At 41.5% G+C, this 19319-nt stretch overlaps 1 protein-coding gene across 9 annotated transcripts in view; it reads left to right on the plus strand.

Moving 5' to 3' along the window:
- PTPN13 (protein tyrosine phosphatase non-receptor type 13) overlaps positions 1-19319 on the plus strand; it is a 136260-nt gene that overhangs the window by 98412 nt on the left and 18529 nt on the right. For 7 of the 9 annotated variants that reach the window (XM_032187307.1, XM_032187308.1, XM_032187310.1 and 4 more), the window contains 17 exons: positions 27-165; positions 599-751; positions 2102-2284; positions 3317-3479; positions 6964-7387; positions 7559-7656; positions 8997-9053; positions 10375-10467; positions 11731-11838; positions 12625-12756; positions 13166-13632; positions 14615-14758; positions 16053-16146; positions 16902-16987; positions 17846-18008; positions 18827-19041; positions 19132-19230. In XM_032187307.1, coding sequence (XP_032043198.1) covers positions 27-165; positions 599-751; positions 2102-2284; positions 3317-3479; positions 6964-7387; positions 7559-7656; positions 8997-9053; positions 10375-10467; positions 11731-11838; positions 12625-12756; positions 13166-13632; positions 14615-14758; positions 16053-16146; positions 16902-16987; positions 17846-18008; positions 18827-19041; positions 19132-19230 — 2818 coding nt within the window. The remainder of the gene's footprint in view (positions 1-26; positions 166-598; positions 752-2101; positions 2285-3316; positions 3480-6963; positions 7388-7558; positions 7657-8996; positions 9054-10374; positions 10468-11730; positions 11839-12624; positions 12757-13165; positions 13633-14614; positions 14759-16052; positions 16147-16901; positions 16988-17845; positions 18009-18826; positions 19042-19131; positions 19231-19319) is intronic. The other 2 variants (XM_032187311.1, XM_032187313.1) reach the window with 2 other exon arrangements.

Genomic DNA, 19319 nt, shown 5'->3' on the forward strand with positions numbered 1-19319 from the left:
GGTTTTTTGTATTTTCCTTCTTCTAGGCATACTCTCACTTGTCACCAGTATTATCTGCAGCTGCGGAAGGACATCCTGGAAGACAGGATGCACTGTGATGATGAGACAGCCTTATTACTAGCATCCCTAGCTCTTCAAGCTGAGTATGGAGATTACCAGGCAGAGGTAATCAATTTCATCTCTGAGAAACTGTTCTTTGTGTTCTTGCTGCTTAATAAAAGAACAGACTGTGAGCAGCCGTGCGTGCTTTGCAGTTCTGCCCTAGACAAAAAGGTCAGCCAATATGCTGCTGACAACTGCAGTTTTCGTACGGTCTAACAGAGGACATGCACAGGGCTGTCCCAGAACCTGGTTCAAGATCTAGATGTTGAACCCTTCCTATTCAGTAGAAGTGGAGTCAGCTTGGATGGGCTTTGAAACTATATGTGAAACTAAGCTATGGGTCACAGCTGGGAGTCTGAATCCCTTCTCTTACTCAGTCTGAGTTTGCAAATGTGCAATTCTGCCTAAAATTAACTTTAAAGCTAAATTAGTTCAGTCACGCCCGTATAGTCTGCAGCGTATGGAAACGCTGTCACAAAAATTTTTCATGTTGTAGGTGCATGGCATGTCGTATTTCAGACTAGAACACTATGTCCCAGCTAGAGTGATGGAGAAACTAGATACATCCTACATCAAGGAAGAGCTGCCAAAATTGCACAGCACTTACGTGGGTGCTTCTGAAAAAGAGACAGAGTTGGAGTTCTTGAAGGTAAGTGGTAACTGTTTGCTTCCTTAGTCTGACTGCATGAAATTCCTTTTGAGAAGCTGAGTGCATGGACTTCAAATGAAATCAGAGGAAGCCAGCTTGAAAGGAAGAAAGCTGAAAAGATCTCAAAAGATTAATTGTTAAAAGTGGGGTAAAAATTGTAATAGATGAGGAGGAAATCCCTTATGCTTTTTTTTTTCACCACCAGTAGTCTTCTTGCTTTAACTCAAATAGGTTAATTAAAAGCAACTATTGATCCTTGTGTTCATTTTAAAGGAAGCCATGATTATGAGGCAGCACAGCCTGCATGCCCTACATAGTTTATTCTTTCTGCTATGAGGATAAAAGAGAATTTAAATAATGAAAAGTTTTGTTAGATCTAATACCTTTTATGCTAGTTAGGACACATAGTATAAAGTGAGCCAGAAACATTACCAAGCAGACTTTCTTTTGCAGATAGTGTGTACGATGATAGGAAAACTATAATTGCAGACATTCTTGCTTTATTCTAAAAGGACTGATTAAGAAATACATGTATAATTATGGGCTTTGCTGCTGTTGCTCATGAGATAATGATCCGGTCCTGCCTTGATTCAATGGCTGAAAATGAATTAAGCATCTGAGACGCTGGGTAACTATTACACTGTATTTCCAGAGTCACTCTCTGCACTGCAGCGGCACACTCAGAGACTGCAGCAGCAGAGGTGGTCTCGGCTGTTCTTCATGTAGCAGAAATGCTCTTATAACCACCAGGAATTAGAGCAAGCAAGAGCTGGGGACTTGATCCTACCCAAATCAAGCCTGGCTGGGGGCGGGGTAGGGAGAGCAGTTGGCTTTCCTTGTTTGATTCGTTGCATCAGTCCCTTAAGCAAGTACTGAAGAGACAGCGAGAAGGGCTGGGGGTGCAAAGTAAGTCAAACTACGTCTTTCAGCAGTGAGGATGCCTTACTGTGATCATGGAATGGAAGCGTAGATCTAATTCTGCTTTTGAGAAATATCTTAACACAACAAGTGCATCTGACTGGTTACAATTTATTCTTAGCAATTAATGAGTGGAAAGTTTGATTCCAGTTTTCATTATTCATACTTGAGTTGTTAGATTTTGTAAAGAATCCTAATGAATCCTTTGCTGTAGTCTTGGGCAGTGTATCAGCAGATACTGCCAAGACTTAAAAACCATCTAGAACTGTTCGTGTTGACATGTGTTAGCATCACATTCATAACCTAAGTGGAATCACCAGATGAAGAGCAATATTTTTTTTTCCAAAATCCGTATGTATACATAAATATATATATTTCATACTTGTACTATATATCCTTAACTTCAGTCCCTCTTTGCGTTGATCTATGCAGTTGTGTCAGAGGCTCACAGAATATGGCATTCATCTTCATCATGTGTTGCCTGAGAAGAGATCCCAAACAGGTATCCTTCTGGGAGTGTGCTCCAAAGGAGTTGTTATTTTTGAGGTTCACAATGGTGCTCGCACACCTGTACTACGCTTCCCATGGAGAGAGACAAAGAAAATATCCTTTAGTGTAAGTCAGCCTCTTTCTGTTTGATTTTTTTTTTTCCTTTTTTACTAGCGTGTGTTCTATGCTGCTCAGGTTCCAGCCTCAGAAGAGATCTTAGCACCTGTATTTTGAAGTGCTTTTCAGCAAATCTGTAATGGTATGAAACGTGGCTTCCCTGTTGTCTAGGAAAGAACTAATACAAAGATAGATCAGAGGCTACTGGGAGTGTGGGGAAGAGCTCTACCCATTTAGTGCATTTCTGGGCACCCTGCCCACACTGCTGTATGGCACCTGAGAAGTGAAGGAGCCCTAGGGCGAGAATTCTGTGTCAGAGGACTGCGTACTGGCAAATGCCAGTGCTCTCTGGAAAGAGTTGTTGCACCAACCTTGCTTGTCAGCTGAGGTGTTTAAGAGTCGTTAAGCTAAGTGGTATATTGGATGGCAGTGGGTGAGACACCTGGTCTGGGCTATACCAGCCAACTTCAGGGAGCATACCTTAAACTGGGGGTTGTGTGTCAGTTGTTAATGAGCTGCCAATGCTTGCTTTTATGGAGGTATTGAAAACAGTACTTCTAATTCTGATACCATATTGAAAAATTGCAGCTTGTGTTGCCTGGTCTAGGATTGTAATGGCCAATTGAAGTTTCAAGAATCTTAAAAAGACCTCAAGCATTAGCTGATAGATTTCATAAATAGATGGGTTTATAGTTCCTCTTCTCTTGAGTGGTGCCAGCCCCTGTAAATTTCAGAGAGGTTCTTCAAAAACTCATCCTGCTAAATGTGACAGTACTAGTTGCTATTCAGCAGTAACAGCAGCAGAGACTAAATAATAATGAAGTACCATCTCAGCTAGCCCAGAAGTAGCTTTAAAGTGCTTCTTTGTAAAGCTCAAACTACTTTCAAAGCCTATTTTAAACAGAAATCTCTCCCATCGATGGGAGAGATTTTTTTTTTCAGGAAAGTTTGAATGGTATCATTATGCAAAAGCAAATAAAAAATTATTCATAGGGTAGAAGAAATCACTGTCTTAAACTTTTTTTTTTCCCCATCATGTAGAAGAAGAAAATAACTTTGCAGAACACATCAGATGGTATCAAGCATGCGTTTCAGACTGACAATAGCAAGACCTGTCAGTACCTTCTGCACCTCTGCTCTTCCCAGCATAAGTTCCAGTTACAGATGAGAACCAGGCAGAGCAACCAAGACACTCAGGACATTGGTAAGGACTGTGGTGGTTTTTAATAGTGGTCTATATTTATATTTATGAGGAGAAAAAAGTGGACTTCAGCTTCACACTACATGTGTAGCTCTACATTTAGAGAGAATGTATAAGGAGAATCTACTAGCTAAGTTTGAGACAGTGAGTTGGCAACTGTACAGAGCTGTCAGCCTTTTAAATAAAAGGAATCTAAAAATAGGTCATTAGTAGTGCTCTCCCATCTGATGAATAGCTTTTGGTATTTTTTAGGGGGGAAAAAAAAAATCGTAAAAGTGATTTGTAGATTTTGTTTAATGTGAAATGTGTTGATTTGATCGTGTGGAATTACAGATAAAACTGTGTGAACTCACTAGGACAAATAAACCAGGGAGCATTTCATGCTGCTGCATCTGTAAGTAGAGAGTGAATGTCAGTGAATGAAATTTCATGGAATATAGCAGAGGACAGAGACGTAACAGAAAGCACTTGTTGGTCCCTGTGATGTTCCATGGCATGTTTTTCACTTGCTGCACAGTGTCCTCAGTGACCAGGGAAAAAACATTTTAACATAAACAAACCTAATGAAAAGAAATAGGTTGGGAAAATAAGAGGAGAGTGCCTCTTGGATAACATTCTTTCTGCATGAATAAAAAGAGATGAGACACAGAGTTCAGGGAAAAAAGTAAGGAACAATTTTATGGCACATAAGCAAGGATATTAGCTATAACTTGAGGGATATTCACTTCTTTTATGCACAACTTCTGTGTCAATGCAGCAAACAGAACCAGGCACCAAGTTTTAAGATCGATCTTTTGGGTTCTTGAAAGGGATTCTTGAAAACCACAAAGATTGAAGGGTTAAGGCAGTTTTACAAAGGAAGATTGTAGAGCATGCAAGAATTCTCAGTTATGGGGTTGGCAGAAAACACTCACCTGAAATCCATCGGAAAATTCAGTCTTGTATTGTCAGAGGGTGTTACGTACAAGGTCAAGAATAGAGCCCTTAAAATGTTTTATGGGGGTACTCTTCCTCAGGATGTGAACGCAGCAAGAGCCAGCATCACTGAGCTTCTGTCACTGTCAGGAAACAGATTTGTGCGTATCTGATCCAGCAGAACCATTCTTACATTGCCCATCAGCTATTTGATGTGGATAGAGAGGTGATAGTTGTATGCTAATTCACATTTTAAATTGACAAAACGTGCTCCACAACTAAACCTTCTCTCTATCTGTGTGTTTATTACAGAGCAGACTTGAGTTACTGTTGCAGTTAATTTCTGACATGTACTGGAGGAAGGAATGTCTTCCTCAAATGGCAGCGCTGAGGCTGTGGTTGCCAAATGTGCTCTGCAGTGGTGAATGCTTTGGCATTCGGTAGTGCTGCTGGATGATGCCTACCAAAAAGTAACATTTCCCTCACAAGTTACACTGCTGCTTCCAAAAGCAGCTTATTTCCCAGCTGCATGTGTGGAGCTTAAAACACTAGCTAACAGAAAATGAGAGTTATCCACATGGTTGAGGATTGCTTTTCCTCCATCTTCCCTCTGAACTGTCTCCAGGACATCAGTGAAGTTGATGAAGGGTTCAGATGGTTTCTTTTAGAGGCTCTAACCAGCAAACATGTTGCCACAGCTTATCAAGCTGCTGTGTGAGAGCCAAGCCACAGGAACTTACCTGCTAGCCTTAGGAGGCAGTTAGGCTAATAGATGTGGGCTCAGCTCAGCTTTGCTCTGAATGAGGGGGGGTTAGGCTAGCTTGTATTATCTCAGGTTTGCTTTCAGCTAAGAATATTCACCCAGACAGTTCCCACGACTCAGCTGATACAGTAATTTAACTACAATCCAAAACCTCTCTGCTGCTTAAAGGAATTGGGATTTCAGGGGTCAAAAAGTCTGGCAAACCCCAGTCCTCATTGTCTGTTCTGTGCTAGAACGTTTAGGATGTTTCTGGCAGGGGAAGTCCCCAAGTTCACTTGAGTGAACTGATGTTCTTGTACCAGGTAGAGACGTTGCCAGGCTGTGGGGGTTTTATTTGGGTGGGCAGCCGAGTTCCACCACTCCCCTTCCTCAAAGAGGAATGGGGAGAAAATATGATGCAAAGGGCTCAAGGGTTGAGATAAGGACGAGGAGATTTCTCAACAATTATTGTGATGAGCAAAACAGACTCAGCATACGGAGATAGTAAGGTTTATTGCCTATTACTAACAAGCTAGAAAAGTGAGAAACAAAGGAAAAAACATAAATGCCTTCCCCCCATCCACACTCTCCCAGCTCCTCCCCCTGAGCGGCACAGGGGAATGGAAGAATGGGGGTTGTGGTCAGTCTTTGTCTCTGCCGCTCCTTCTCGGTCACTCTCGTCCCCTGTGCTGTGGGGTCCCACCCACGGGATGCAGTCCTTGATGAACTGATCCGGCGTGGGCTTCCCACAGGCAGCAGCTCTTCCAGAACTGCTCCAGATATGGGTCCGTACCACGGGGTCCATCCCTCAGGAGAAAACTGCTCCAACCTGGCTCCCCTACGGGCAGCAGCTCCTGCCAGATCACCTGCTCCTGCGTAGGCTCCTCTCCACGGGCTACAGGTCCGGCCCGGAATCTGCTCCGGCAGGGGTCTTCCACAGGCGGCAGCCTCCGTCGGTGCAGGGCCACCTGCTCCACCGTGGTACTCCATGGGCTGCAGGGGGACATCCTGCTTCACCATGGGCCTCACCACAGGCCGCAGGGGACTTCTGCAAGGCTGTTCCTCACCCCTCTCACTCTCCCAGCTGCTGTCTGGCGCAGCATTTTTTCCCCTGTCTTAAATCTGCTCTCACAGAGATACAAACAACATCGCTTATTGGCTTGGCTCTGGTCAGCAGTGGGGCCCTTACCTAACATGGGGCAGCTTCTAGATCCTTCTCACAGAAACCACTCCTATGGCCCTCTGCTACCAAAACTTTGCCACATTTAGCCAACAGGACTGTAAGTGTGTCAGGGACTTGTGAAGAGAGTTAACCAGTGGTTGGGTAGAAATTGTGTGGGATCTGGTAGTGTGGATGTGGGGCTGTGCTGCTTGTTCAAGTTCTGGAAAATAATTGCACGAGCAGGTTGAAGGAAGTATAGTCTTACAGTTCACTTGGCTTGAGATGCGACAGAGATGACTTGCTTCGCAGACAGAAGTGATGTGCCTGTTCATGAGGCGGCGCGGCAGTTTAATGGGAAGTATGAATCTTTGTACTAATAAGGGGATAAATATTTTTCAATTTAGTCTTTTTGAACTTCGGTGTAGCATACAGTTAGGTTAGCATATTATCATTAAATCCATACTTTGTGTTTTGAGCAAGCTGCATGGATGGCATATCTATGTACCTGCTGATGGTGCATACTTTTGGGTGTTATGGCTGCAGAAAAAAAAAAAAGCTTTGTTTGAGTTGGTTGTTTAAAATGCATGCCCTATACGAAGAGGTCACATTAGCTCTGGTTTATAATGTGATTTTTTTTTCTTCTTTAAAAAAAAAACAAAAAACTGCAGAGCGAGCTTCATTTAGGAGCCTAAACCTTCATGCAGAGTCCGTCAAAGGATTTAACATGGGACGAGCAATCAGTACTGGCAGCCTGGCCAGCAGTACTTTGAACCGACTTGCTGTCCGACCTCTGTCAGTTCAAGCAGAGATTCTGAAGAGGTTGTCCTGCTCCGAGCTCTCGCTCTTCCAGCCTCTTCCTGGCTCTTCAAAGGACAAGAACGAGAAGACTTCATGGGAAGACAGGCCCAGGGTTATGAGCAAATCATTTCATGATCTGAGTCAGAGCCATATCTCGGTTTACCCTCCAAAGAAAAATATTATCGCTGCTTTGGACTCTTCCTCCCAAAAAATAGAGGACATAATGGGAAGAGTCTTTCAGCAAATGCCAAAATTTGATACTGGATCGGCAGCAGGAGCATTAAAACTGAGCAAGTAAGAGTCTCTCTGACCACCCTGAAATACCTTTGTGTACAGTCAATGTACATATGCATCGGTTTTGATTTATTATTCATACAATTATTTTATTACATTGATCCTTCCTTCCCTCTCCCAATTTCCTTTTCCCTCTGTCTGGTTTCCCCCTCTCTCCTTCTCCCCTTTAAGTTCAAAATCTCATGCAGGTTTAAGTAGAAGTCCTGAAAGAAAGAAAAATGAATCGGACTCATCATCCATTGAAGATACTGGTCAAGCCTATGTTGTAGGTCAGCATACAAAAATTCTATTGCGGTATTTACTAACTAACCTCTAAGACTGTTTCAGATGTAATGCTTTGATATACATATTAAGTGGTAGTAATATTTGGACTTTTAAAAAGGGATCACTTGTTAAAGTACTCCAGACACATCACCTGTAGTTCCAGAATAACTGTAGCAAAGAAACAAAAAAATACTCCTATGGAGAAAGTAACAAACCAGTCTCTACACAGGTATGCAAAGAATCAATAGTTTATGGTACCAACTGCACAAATAAGTCCTAGCAGATGGTAAAAATCAAGTTCACCAAAAACCAAGCTGAATGCTTTTAAACTTAATCATTGCTTTTAATCAATGCTTTTAAACTTAATCATTAATCATCAAAACTTAATCAAACATAAATTTTTAGTAGCGCTCTCATGAATTTCTGGTTAAAACCAGAAAACAAGGACTAGAAACACAAAAACACAAAACAAGGGCTGAACTGGGAACCTAGCTTTTTCTGGATTCAGAGCATCAGCTGCTCAGAAGTGAGATGAGGCATGGAATTTCTGTAGAGACTGATGGCAGCCATGTATCTTGTGCATTTAGCTTTACAATTAGTCTTGTGATCATGTGCTAACCCATGATCTCTGGGTCAGCAAGTCCAATAACCATCTTAGTTACATGTTAGACATTGCTGCTGCTGGGGGACACGCATTCCTTGTGGATGAAACTCATCAGCTGAAACTTCAGGGTTTAGAGTGTGAAGTCTGCGCTGCTTTGCTAAAAAGCTTAGATGGTCTTACCTCATTTAATTCCATAACTTAGTACATTTATTATTTCATTCTGTGTAAAGGACAGCTGTATTTACTCGGCATTGCTTCTTCCAAAGAAAATATGGTCCTAAGTGCAAACCAAGTTGAATAGAAATATTTGGTCCAAGTAGCTTGTTACTGCCCAGACTTGCTTGTTACTGTTTAAAACCTTACAAGGCTACTGTTTTGTTGCTTTATAAAGATAGGTATATTCATGAAATCGTGTAACAAAAATTAGTCTTTGACTTAGGCCTTTCCTTAAAGCCCTGCTAATTTTATCTGAAGTTAAGAGTGGCTGTCAAGGCCAAAGCTCTGTCCTTTCTTTAATTCTTTGTCTTTGCATGAGCTACCTCCCTCTCTTAACTTCGAATTGCGACCAAAGTACTTTAACCACCACAATTTTCTAAACCATAACTTCTTTGGTGTCATTTTTTCAACTAAATAATCCGATATTGTGTATGAGCTCATGCATGTTTTGTGTAATGTCTGAAGCTTCTCCGTAGCTTTATGAAAAAAAAACAATAATGTCTAATACTTGCATTCATGTTGCAGGTGTTAGCATGAATAGTTCTGGAAATCTTCCAACATCAACACCATTAAAAGAGAGCAGTAAGTTGATAAATGGCATGTCCATTTAATTATTTCAGGCAGTTACTTGTAATTTGTACTTGTCAAGTGCTTCACTTGAACCTGTCTTGTTTCTTGGCTATTCTTAAATCAGATAACTTCTGCCACTTAGTTGGATGTGGAACATTTTGCTAGATACAGCTTTTATTATTTGTTTTGGATGGCTTTTTGAGGGAGATTTTTACATTTGTGTAATGCTTTTCTGCTGTGGAGAGTGTATGTTCAGTCTGACGCTTGGAAAGTTGTGTTACCTAACATGCCCTTCCAAGCTCATTTCCCTTACTTGTGAGGCTAATGATGCTGTAGGGTCCCAAAAGACTGTGTTTTGACTTTTGCAGTGGGGATCATAACCTTTTTCCAGATGGAGAAGTCTGTCACATTCTCTCGCATCAGTTTTTTTTGTTTGTTACTGATGTGCAGAGCACACTAGGTTTCTGCTGTTGTGGAAGCACTTCTACCATTTACAGCAAAACTGAGCTAACTGTCCAGTCTAAACAAATTCCATCTTCAACAGGTAGAAAAGTCACGAGGTCAGACTTAGAATACATTGCCTTTTTCTGAATTGCAGGAGATGTGGTGGTGGTGGCTTTTTATTACTATTATTATTATTATTATTATTTATTTATTTATTTATTTATTTTATTTTATTTTTCCTAAATCATGCTGCTTCTGTCTCCTAAGTGCCTGGGCCTGTTTCAGCCTGCTGAGGACACTCATAAGTCACATAAAGCTACCGTGAGTGTGTTCAGATTTGAGAAGTGGCAGAGTCACCAGCCTTTAGAGCTGCAAATGTGGAAGTCAATTTAAACAAGATAGGGTCTAGAAGATGTTTCTAATGTTGACTGTTGTTTAAACAAAGGACTGTCATTAAAAGAATTTACTCTTAACCTTCAGGACCTTAATATATTCAGCCTCAGTTTCACTTTTACCAAAGTGTTTAAGCCCTGTGTCCCTGAGCAGGGTACATAACCACAGGACTATATACCTGGCTGAACCGAGACCTATCAGTTTGAAGATTTAAGGCTCAGGTGAGCTCAGACTATACTAAGTGCTTTTCTTAGGAGGAAACAAAGATTTTACCTGCTGAAGATGGGATGAGGTGCAAGTTTTTTTTATATATATATTTTTTTTTTTACTCATACGTGGCTTGGAACTTCCAAGCTGGACCCACTGCTTCAGGGAAGCTTTTCAGTTTATCAGAGGACTAATTTCTTCTATGGAATAGGATTTAAAGGCAAACCTAAAAGGATGTGCATGTGCAAGTGTTCACCTCGTGCCTGATCAGCAAATGTTGGCTTTTCAGCTGACTCTCTGCAAACAACACAGAGCAGAGTTTCCTCGCCAGAAAGAGAGATCACTTTAGTGAACTTGAAAAAGGATGAAAAAATGGGTTTAGGTAAGTGACTTTAAAATTGTTGAGTTTGTTATTTTGTATGTTCATTGAAGCTGAAAATAAAATACAGTTTTGGTGTTCTGTTTTAAGTATTTATCATAGGACTGAGGAAAACAGACATGGGCTGGATTTCTAAGGCATTTGTTTAAGATGCAGAAGCCTAGGCTTTCTTAATAGCACGTGCTACTGACTTGCTTGGTGTTAAGCAAGCCTGTTTCTTGGCTTCTCTATATTACGTGTGGTATAACATTTCTGATTATTGTGAAATAATCATCGTAGAAGTTAGCATTTGAAGTTTGTCTCTGTGTTCAGTAACACGTGGACACCTCGCAGTCATGACAACTTGGAGGTTTTAAAGAGAAAACCTTATAAAGCTATTAACAAATAATTGTGTTCTTGTAATGTCATTGAATGGAACGTGAGTTTGAGGTTTAATGAGTCTGGAAGCTGAGATATTTGGCTTCCATTCCTCATGTTGTTGTAGTTTTTCGTAAACCCATGTAATTTTTCTCTTTAATTTGATAACAGTTGCACTTGAGGGGAGGCTCTTTGAAGTATCCTTTAGGGTATAGTTCTGTCATTCCACAGAAGACTATTTTATAAATTTGAAGAGGGAAAAAGTCGACAAGATCATATTGTGCAGGGTCAACACTGAACATTAAGATAAGAGCTGACCAAAAAGGATAGCAGTTCATATGAACTTCACCTTTTCTTTCCCATGCAATCTGTTACTTTGCTGTTCTGCTAGAGTAGAGGAGACCTGTCATCTCTGACCTTTTAGTTTCTTGATCATGGACATCTTTGCCAGCTTTGCCTTGTAGAATTGGCAGATAGATCTTAGAAGCTTCAAAAGAAAGCCTAGGTATGTTGCACTTCAGTATAGAAAACTGGGCTTTGAAGAACCCAGTTCTTAATATCAGGGTCAGATATTTAAGTAAAGCATCTAACATTTTAAGTGCAAATACTTTTCATCCAGTCAGCAAATGGATATATAATGTTATCTTTTTGTGCATGTTTTTTGTGCCACAGCTGACAGCTAGACAAAGTCTGAACTGCTTACTTAAAAAACAAGAACACAGTAAAGTTATCAAAAAGCTTTATTGTTTACTTTTGTGTAGAATTCCTTGAGAGGTATAGATGATTTTGTGTTACTTTACATATGTTAGAATGACTAAGTTTTTGTCTGTTTTGAAACATAGACTTGCAGTGTATTAAGTTTAACTGTGATCACTGACATATTTGCATGCTTTGGACCTTTTTTAATAGGCTTTCAAATAGTTGGTGGAGAGAAGACTGGCAAACTTGATCTGGGAATTTTTATTCATTCAGTTACTCCTGGAGGGCCAGCTGATCTGGAAGGATCTCTAAAGCCAGGTGAATACTGTAAATTAGCAGAGGTGTATGCATGACACAAAAGACCAAACACCTATGTAGTGCAGTTGCCATCTATGGCTGCAGAAGACAGTCCCTTAAATATTATAAAAATTTGATAACAGTTGCACTTGAGGGGAGGCTCTTTGATCCCTTCTTCAGATCCCTTCAGGATAACTTAGAAAACTGGTAATGTGCATCTCAGTTGAACAATATGAAAATAAAAGACATTAGCATCACAATAAAAATTGTAAACTTGAAGGAGTAGAAAATGGAAAATTTGTAAAAAGAGAGAGGTTTTATTTGATACTATCTCTTCATTGGTACTTTCTAATTTAAAACTGTTTAAACTCCCAATCCATACCAAGTTTTAGGGAAAAATGTATGCAATCCTGTTAATACTATTTAAAAAGAGAAAATGGATTTTATGTAATATCAGTGCTTATTTGTTTTAGTCTGTGTCTTGAACTGAACTGCACAGTCTACTTAATTTCTCAGTTTCTGCTTTTGCATCCATTCTGCTTATGGCCAAGGAAAAGGTTGAATGAGTGAAAAAAAAAAAATCAGGAAAGAATAACAGGGAAAGGTTTGGCAGTTTCAAAAAAGGAAATATCAGTTGTTGATTTTTTTCTTATTAATGATTAGGGCTCCTTTTCCTAGCATCAGTTTAATTTTAGTAGTTTTTATTCCATGCTTTGCATAAATATGTTCAGACCTGCACACTCATGTCATCAATGATGGCTGCAAATATGTATGTTAGATTGTATCTGAACAAATCATTTTGTGCAGGACACCGACTAATATCCGTGAATAGCACAAGTTTAGAGGGTGTCAGCCATCATGCAGCACTAGAAATTATAGAGAATGCACCTGAAGATGTGACACTTGTTATCTCTCAGCCCAAGGACAAGCTATCCAAAGGTAAGGAGAGAAATATTCTTTACTATTAAAGAGTTCTTCTTTGAGTTTGAACAATCTGCCTTCTCTGACAACTTTTGTAAAGTCCTTTCTCTGTTTCCTTTACTTCACTGATCTGAGCAACTGACCTAGCCATAAAATGTCACCCATAACTTCAGTCACTTCTGTGGAAACCCAGCTAATACATGCTTGAAGTTGTGTTTTGGGACTGAAAGCAGACACGTTGAGCTTAGCAGTAAGATAACTTGTGGTAACCTTTAGTGAGGACACACTGATTGCACTTTAAGATGAAAGTGTTCTACATAATATGGACTGGTAAAACCGTGCGTGGCTGTAAGCTGAGAAATTTCTATAATACTGCAGACAAGATGTTACCAGCAGCTCCTGACTGTCTTGTCTCCTGATTTTTCAGCATCATCCAACGCTGCACACCTCACTAACGGAGCCAGGACTTATTTAAGGAGGCCGTCGTCAGTGCAAGACAATGAGGCGGAGTCCTCTTCGGAAGAGCACAACCGGTCCCGTGGCCACCAGAGGCCTGTCTCAGGGAGTTTGTCCGGTTTGTCAGGAGCCAAGCGGGATGGGAGCATGAGCTCCCAGGACTCCAGAACTGAGAGTGCCAGCCTGTCTCAGAGCCAGAGTGCCGGCTTCTTTGGCAAACGTGCAAGTGGCAGAGCCCAGCAGGATCCTCAGAACAACAGTGATTCCCAGACTGGGCTTTCAAAAAGTAATGAGAAGAGAAGATCGTCGTCTGACAGTACCCGAGCAAAAATTAAAAGGCCTGGGGTAGTAGAGTCGGTGGAATATTCTGACCGAGGAGATTCGGACATGGATGAAGCAACTTACTCCAGCAGTCAGGAGCAGCAGGCAGATAAAAAGGCATAGTTTATTTCATACAAGCATTTCCCATCGGTGTTAAGAGTGGGAATGAAATAGCTGCCTGTGGGTGTGAATAAGGTGAAAGGGTGTGGGGGAAGGCCAGCCTAGCCTGCAGCTTATCCTGCTAATGGCAAATGCTAGTAGCTAATTTCTACTAGTTTGGTGATTTTGTTCAAAATGAGTGGAGAAAATCACTCCTGTGACTTCCAAGAGCTTTCCAATATCACATCACAGGCATGTGTTAGTTGAGGCAGATTCTGCTTTGGGATGAATGTGTAGTGCTCTTGCTGATTCTGTAGAGAACATGTTTTCAGTTCTTTGGTTTTGTCCAGTGTGATGGTGGGGTAATGGCCACTAAATAAATTAATGGCCACTAGATAAATTAATTTACCTGGAAGATAATGTAAATTTTTCCTAGATAGATAAATTAGTAGTGATGTATCTGGAATGTGTAGCTGAACTCCTATTGTTTGGGAGTTAATTATCTAATCAAGGAAAAAATGCTCTTGTTTAATAAGAACTTCACTGCAGCGAGCCATGCCTGGGCAGAGAGCTTGCTGCTTCACCTTGCTGAAAGCACATGAGAAAGTACTATGAATTCATCCCTAACTTGCAATGATCCCTATTTTTTGGCTGATGGAGATAGTTCAGTGAAGTTGTAATCATTAATCCAACAGACCCTAGGCTGCTGTAATACTGAAGTTTTATGGTTAAGTTTCTCTGCTCCACAACCAGCTCACTTTGACAGTAAAGACTCAGCCACTGAAAGTCAGGCATGTTTCTGCACTAAAACTTTGACTGCAGCATTAAAGGAGTTAAAGCTATGAGTCTTATGAGTCAGACCGATGGGCCCTTTCCCATGTGGACTCCTTTTGGCTGCATCTGACTCAAAAGCTCATCCTGTGGGGTCTTAACTGCAAACTTCTGTTCTAACAGAAACCTTTCTCTTTGTTTTTCTTTTTGCTTTTTGTTTTAAATAAAGGAATCTTCCTCAGCGAATACAGCACACAAAACGAATTCTAAAAAGGTTACTGCAGCACTTCTTAAACCTGGAGATATCTTTGAGGTTGAACTAGCCAAAAAAGATAACGGCTTGGGAATAAGTGTCACGGTACTGTTTGACAAGGTTTTTAGATGTTTTCTCTTTTTCTCTACTCCCAGCAACCCATTAATTACTAAATTACAAGGAAGCAAAACATTTTCTGGAGTCACTGCAGAGTATACAACTTTACTGACATAGAATTCATCTCACCAAAGCTGAAAAATTATAATATTTTAAGTCCCTTTTTTGTCATCTCCCCTTTTAAGTAACCCTTGTTTGTTGTTTTATGGTATATCCCCAAAGTCCTAGTAGAATCTTACTGTAGAAACTACTTGCAAGGACAAATAAAAAGATGGTATTTGGCCCCTGCCACCCAATAACATGCAATGGAGAGAAATAAGACCTTTTCTGATGGGCATCACAGGCAGTGGAAGGAGTAGTGTTACCTCAGGGTATCAGAGCACTTCCATGCGTACATGCATCGTGTTCTGTGTTCTCCCTCTGCTGGTTAAAAAGCAGAAAGCAAAAAAAAAATACTTAAATCCAAATTAGACCTGGCTGACACAGCCTCCTTGCAAGGTTACTGCCCTATGAGATCAAAAATATATTTTTAGTGGAGAAATTTCTCATTGGGTTATAAAATTTTGAAGGTAGTTGGTGTTTAGGGCCTGCCATCCTGCAGAGTGGCACTTTGGGGTGATGAGAAGGATTTAGAACTGAGATGCACACGTTTTTCACAGCTCCTGTTTTTTTGTGTCTTAAATGCTTTTTGGGTAGCTTCATGTTCCAATATACACATTGCTGGGCTCCCTCTGAGTCTGCGGAGAAGCTCTGGTGGTGCAGCATTAGCTGTCTGTGAGCCAGAATCACTAAGGCCCTCAAAAAGCAATGCCATTTGAGCTTGGGCAGGTGTTTTCAGCTTAAACCTTCAGACTTCTATGATGTGAGAGAAGGCAGCTCTCCTTAGTTTGATGTTGAATCGGAGTAGGACACTGCATGGTGTGCATCTTCTGCTTTGGCTGTTGATGCCTGCTGTGCTCTCCAGCATCTCGGAGCGCCTGTGTGCATGCAAGCCTTAAACCCCCATGCAAAGCAGACATCTTTTTGCTGAAAGGCACCTGTTTGCCCTGAGTGCATCTGCACTGTGAAGCATTGTGTTTTTACAGCCTTCCCACCTCAGCTTCACTTGTAACAAATTGCATGACTGTGGGAACGTGCTTTGTGAAACAGTTTGCTTTTGACGGTTTGGCTGTTCTTTATACATGGCAGTAGCCAGAGTGCTTCCTGAGTGCAGCTATCCTTGTGTGACACAGCATTTAACTAAGCAGTGTTCTGACTGCAAAAAGGCTGACAAATCCTGATTTTGCTCTCCTTTTAGGGTGGTGTAAATACCAGCATAAGGCACGGTGGCATTTATGTGAAAGCGATTATTCCTAAGGGAGCAGCCGAAGCAGATGGCAGAATAGAAAAAGGTAATATTTCACTTGGTTCAGTCAGACTCTTAATGTGCAAAATGACAGATAACTGTCTGTGGTGGACTTGAGGGGTACTCTGTGGCCTAGAAGCTAGGAAATATTGTGGATAAAAGTACAATTAGAGGAGGCACTGAGAAGAAGAGCAGTTTCCCCGAGCTACTGCATTTGCACTTGCAATTCTATATACTGTCTCAAATGATTTGACAGGTACTTCTGCAGGTGAAGATAAAATGTTAAGACAATTGCAGAACCAACAGAAAAGTGTAGGGTTGGTGGAAAGGAAAAATATGGAATATGCTGCATGATTTTATTTCCCTAATGCAGCCTGTGGTAATGCAGAACACTTCTCTGTGCCAGCCATGGAGAGGGCTTTGTTTTATTTGTGGCCTTTTGCTTGTCGTGCAGGGTAACTTGACACAGAAAATCAATGTAATTGCTATGATTTTTCATGTTTCTAAGCCAGGCTTCATTCTTTAGTAAAGAGAAAATTGCCCTTATAGACTAAAATATTTTTTAATAAAGATTTTGAGGTTTGTGGCAGGTAGCATTCTCACAATTAATGCTGGCTTTGACATGCTGTTATCCCAGATTCGTTGAGTTGCAGAGTTCTCTTTGCTCGGAGAACAGAGGGGAGAGAGGATTTACTTCGGTAACTGCCTTTGTTAGCTGAGACTTGAAGGTTTCTGTATGTCATGTATGTTTTACAGATGTTCTGATTAATTTTTCTCAGAGGATTCATCATTTATTTGTAGGTGACCGTGTGCTTTCTGTCAATGGGATTAGTTTGGAAGGCGCTACCCATAAACAAGCTGTGGAAACACTGCGAAACACTGGGCAGGTAAGTGGTGGTGGTTCATTCCTTCCGTCTGTAGTAAACTGGCTGTTCATGAGGGAATAAAAATAGAGGAAATTACAGACAAGAATCCTCCGCAGTGTGCTGGTTGTTTCAGGTGTGATTTCTCAGACTCTGTTGCTTCCTGGGTCCCAAATCTCTCTGTCCATCCAAGCCAAGTTCTGGTGCTGCGTGTGGGTGAGAGATCTGCAAGCCATTGGTTTCTGCTTGACCCGGAGTTTCGTAGGAAGGAAGCTGGGTTGTGTGGGTTGGAAAACAGCTCTGGCATGCTACAGTAAGGTCCTGAATCTGATCCACTGGGAACACAAGGGCCTCCATGTGTGCAGCTGTTTGCATGTTGTGTGGGTAGCTTTAGTTGAGTGTTACCTTTTTGGAAGGCACTAGAGTCTGTCAGCAGTGTCTCCTTGTAGTGCTGTTCATGGCTGCTGCTTCATCTATGGAAGTACATGCACACCTGAAAATAGCCACTGACTGCACACATCCAGAACTACGAAGGATTACTGTCTGTGCACACGTTAGAAAATGCTTTTAACTCTTCCCTCTACCCGTGTGAAAATCACCATCTTTGATGCTTCTTAACCCCTTCAGAGCCTTATTGGATGAAAACCTTTTCTGCTTCTGCCTTGACAAATAATTTGCAAGCCCGTTAGTTTATTATGGAACTTGTCGCTCACAGCCTTTAAAATAAGGAGCAAACTGAGGACATGGCAGGGAGGGAGAGAGGGAGGTGTCCATAAAGCTTGCTGCTGTAAAATTTAAGATACTGACAAATTAGAAAGAAACATAAACCGTGTCATCTCTGTGACTGTTGCAACTTAACTAGAGATTGTTTCATCCCTTTAGGTGGTGCATCTGCTGTTGGAAAAAGGGCAACTTTCAGCAGCAAAGGTTCATGCTCCGGTAACACCACAGTGCACGCCTCCAAATCAGGTGGGGCAATGTGAGCCTCAGGGGAAACCAGCGATAAAAGCTACAAATGCCAAAGACTACAGCTTTGTCACTGCAGGTCAGGTCTTGTAGGAAAACTGTCTGAAGGCTTAAAGCATCCTTTAGCTTTATATAATTGTTTTCTCTTATCTTCTGTGAAATAGAAAGGCAGACAGGAGACAAAGCTGGTAGGTATCTCTACCAAGCACCAGTTTCTTACTTTTTGTTCTGTTGCATTTGTTGTGAAGGTTTCCTTTCTCATCTTGTTAATGTAAATCAGTGACTATTAACTGTTTCCTCTCTCACTGCTCCTGGTTGTTTCCCAATTTTGTCAGCCTTGCAGCCCAGGTTGGTAGCAAGATTGGGATAAAAGGGGTGCTGCTAGCTCTGGTTCCAAGTAGAGGTTGAGATACTCAGGTATGAGAGCTTCTGTAGGTCCTGCTGTTCCTGTCTAGATGAGAGTAGACATCAAGAGCTGGGTGAGGCCAGAAGAGGGACTGGAAAGGTGAGAATTTTCTGGCTGAGTAGAGGCTGGCACTCCTCAGCTCCTGCTGGGGATGTGTGGAAAGGGATGGAAGCCTACTCAGATGGCAAAGCCACTTCAGATGGCTTTTCGTCTTCCTGTGTGGGGTTTATCTTGTCTGTCAGGATCTACCCTTACTTCTCTTACAAATGTCTGATCAGTGGCCAGAAGGGTTACACCACTCGGCTGTAACAGCCTCCTGAATGGACTGTTTTGGAGATGCCCTGGCTTTCAGCAACTTGGAAGGTGAAGGAGAACCATGTGAGGGGGAGAGTGTGCAATGTCACATCTTGAGTCAGAGCACATGCTGCTTTTTTTTTTTTGGTAACAACCAGTACGGTGTAGGAAATCATGTGTAACTCTTTCTCTTGCAGAGAACACATTTGAGGTGAAGCTGTTGAAGAATAGCTCAGGCCTTGGGTTCAGCTTCTGCCGTGAGGATAATCTTACCCCAGAGCAGCTGGGCTCAACCATTGTGAGGGTGAAAAAGCTCTTTCCTGGGCAGCCTGCTGCAGAAAGTGGGCAGATAGAAGTTGGGGACGTCATTCTCAAAGTGAACGGGGCATCGCTGAAGGGTTTATCCCAGCAGGTTTGTGCTTTCTCCTGTCTGTCTTAGTGGTGTGGTAGCCTTGAAAGTCTTGGTGTCTGTGTCTAATACTGAGTCCAACTCTGGCCATAGGAAGTCATCTCTGCTCTGAGGGGAACATCTCCAGAAGTTTCTCTTCTCCTTTGTCGGCCACCACCCGGTATACTACCAGACATCGATCCTTCTTTGTTGGTAATGTCTATGGCATAGAATATTTTTCTTTTAATTACTGTTTGAAGGTTTATTTATTTGGTCTAGTGGATTAGTTAAATAAATGCAAA

The sequence above is a fragment of the Aythya fuligula genome, chromosome 4, assembly GCF_009819795.1.
Source record: "Aythya fuligula isolate bAytFul2 chromosome 4, bAytFul2.pri, whole genome shotgun sequence".
Classification (NCBI taxonomy): Eukaryota; Metazoa; Chordata; class Aves; order Anseriformes; family Anatidae; genus Aythya; species Aythya fuligula.